Genomic DNA, 2077 nt, shown 5'->3' with positions numbered 1-2077 from the left:
TCAGGTTTAAATATTAAATGATTGATAATTTGAATACTTGAGTCGACTTTTTACCAAATACTTTTTACTTTTACTTGATTAAAAATAAGTTGAAGTAGAGATACTCTTACTTGAGTATATTTTTTGAGTACTCTGCTCACCTCCGGTGGTGAGTAACAAAAAAAAAAATCAAATTTCCCATCATAAATAAATGCAATTATTGCAAAATTCCTTGCTAATTTATCTCCAGAGAATGAATGAGAATTTAGAAATGATTAAATACTGGAGGGACAGATCGATGTGAAACGACGTTCAGTATTTAAAGCAGTACTTATACAGACATTTATTACTATAAAAACAGTTTAACGGGTTTTATTTATACGTTCCGGCCCTTTAAGAGCATKTATTATGCAGATGAGTTTGACTCTACATGTTCARCCTGTTTGYCGTTTAAAACATCTCTCCTCTGCAGCGACGGCAGAACGGTGGCCATCAAAAAGGTCCTAACCAAATCCTTCTCTCTGTCCAAAACCGTCAGACAGGAAGTCAAACAAGTCCGGTAAGAAACGGACAGGAAGCGAATCATCTCAGCTGAAAGCATCTCTGACTCCGTCTCTCTGTTCAGGGAGCTCGATCATCCTAACCTGTGTAAGTTCATCGGCGGATGCATCGACGTGCCGAACGTTGCCATAGTGACAGAGTACTGCCCAAAGGGAAGTCTCCAYGACGTCCTCCTGAACGAGGACATCCCCCTGAACTGGGGCTTCAGGTGAGCTCCACCCGAGCAGCAGCAGCGTGTCGACGGCGTGACGTGACGATGACTCTCCCTCGCTGTGGCCGCCAGGTTTTCCTTCGCCACAGACATCGCCAGAGGAATGTCGTACCTCCACCAGCACAAGATGTGTCATGGCCGACTCAAGTCCCTGAACTGTGTGTTAGACGACCGCTGGGTGTGCAAGATAACAGGTCAGCAGCGCCGCAGCTACCGTCACCGTCAGGCAAGATACAGGCCAGTTACATAAACCAATACAAATCTAAATCTGACTGAGCTAAATCAATCCTGCAGTTTACTCCAAACTACAGTAAATATTGTGTTGATGTGAACCAAGTAGAAACAAAATAAACTTTTTGTTTGGTAAAGTCACTACCAAGAAAAAGCNCATTAAAACAACTTTTTTTCTTGTAATTTTAAGATGCTTTTCCTGCTAATATTATGACTGTATTCCTCTAATTAAACTAAGATTTTCATAGTCTGACCATAATAACTCCATCAGATAACCAGCAAAGGATTAAAAGACACTTTTTGAAAATATTTTCTATTATTTGTAATTATTTTTTTAGAAAAGAAAGCAATAAAAAAAGAGAGATTAGACTCAGAAATGACATATGGAATGGAAAAAGTCTTAAATTAGATTTTTAATCCGTAGCAGGAACATATTTAAAGWTGTGGCCTCTTGATTCCAGGTAGTTTGATCTTAAATTGTCACTTTAACCTCGTTATTTTTGTGAATGATCCCTGCGCGTCGTCTTGCAGGTGGTTCTGTTCCATCCGGGTCTGACTTCGCTGATCGCTCACATCAGGGTGGGAACCATGCAGGCGGCGCTGGAGGCGAAGAGCACCGTCCTGCCGGCTGTAGGTCCGTCTGTCAATGAAACCATAAGACCGCCAGCCACAGCGCTCTGACGGGCCAACGGAGGGAAAACCTCCGAAATGTTATCTAACTGGTAAAAGTAAAGATCTGGACCATCTCTGTTCAGATGATTTTTAATGGGATTAACAGATTAATAACAAAAGGTGAGTAATTTTACAGAATATGAGCCAGGTGAAGCTAAAACAGAGTTCTGGGTGGAACATTGTTTTTTTTATCTAAAATGTTTACATTTTCCCACAGTTTTGTCTTGATTTCTGCTCTGTGCTTTTCTTCCTGAATGTCTCCCGCAGTGTGTGGAGATCAAACCTGTGAGGACGGAGAGGACTGCTCCACCTGTCCGGCCGACTGCGGCGGATGTCCCATGAGTCCCGGCACCAAGGCGGCCATCGGCCTGCCGCTCAGCCTGCTCTGCCTCTCCTTCATCCTGACGGCCGTGGTGAGAAACG

The 2077-nt window shown here is 42.8% G+C and overlaps 1 protein-coding gene across 1 annotated transcript in view; it reads left to right on the top strand.

Moving 5' to 3' along the window:
* The window catches only part of LOC103480986 (atrial natriuretic peptide receptor 2), a 22944-nt gene that overhangs the window by 12281 nt on the left and 8586 nt on the right, over window positions 1–2077 (top strand). The window contains exons 2-6 of the mRNA XM_017310365.1: window positions 308–538; window positions 605–748; window positions 824–977; window positions 1514–1616; window positions 1922–2067. Of these exons, the coding sequence (XP_017165854.1) occupies window positions 308–538; window positions 605–748; window positions 824–977; window positions 1514–1616; window positions 1922–2067 (778 nt within the window). The remainder of the gene's footprint in view (window positions 1–307; window positions 539–604; window positions 749–823; window positions 978–1513; window positions 1617–1921; window positions 2068–2077) is intronic.

The sequence above is a fragment of the Poecilia reticulata genome, linkage group LG18 (genome assembly GCF_000633615.1).
Source record: "Poecilia reticulata strain Guanapo linkage group LG18, Guppy_female_1.0+MT, whole genome shotgun sequence".
In the NCBI taxonomy this organism is placed as follows: Eukaryota; Metazoa; Chordata; class Actinopteri; order Cyprinodontiformes; family Poeciliidae; genus Poecilia; species Poecilia reticulata.
Note: the sequence above shows the minus strand (reverse complement) of the source record. Positions and strands in the feature narration are given on the sequence as shown.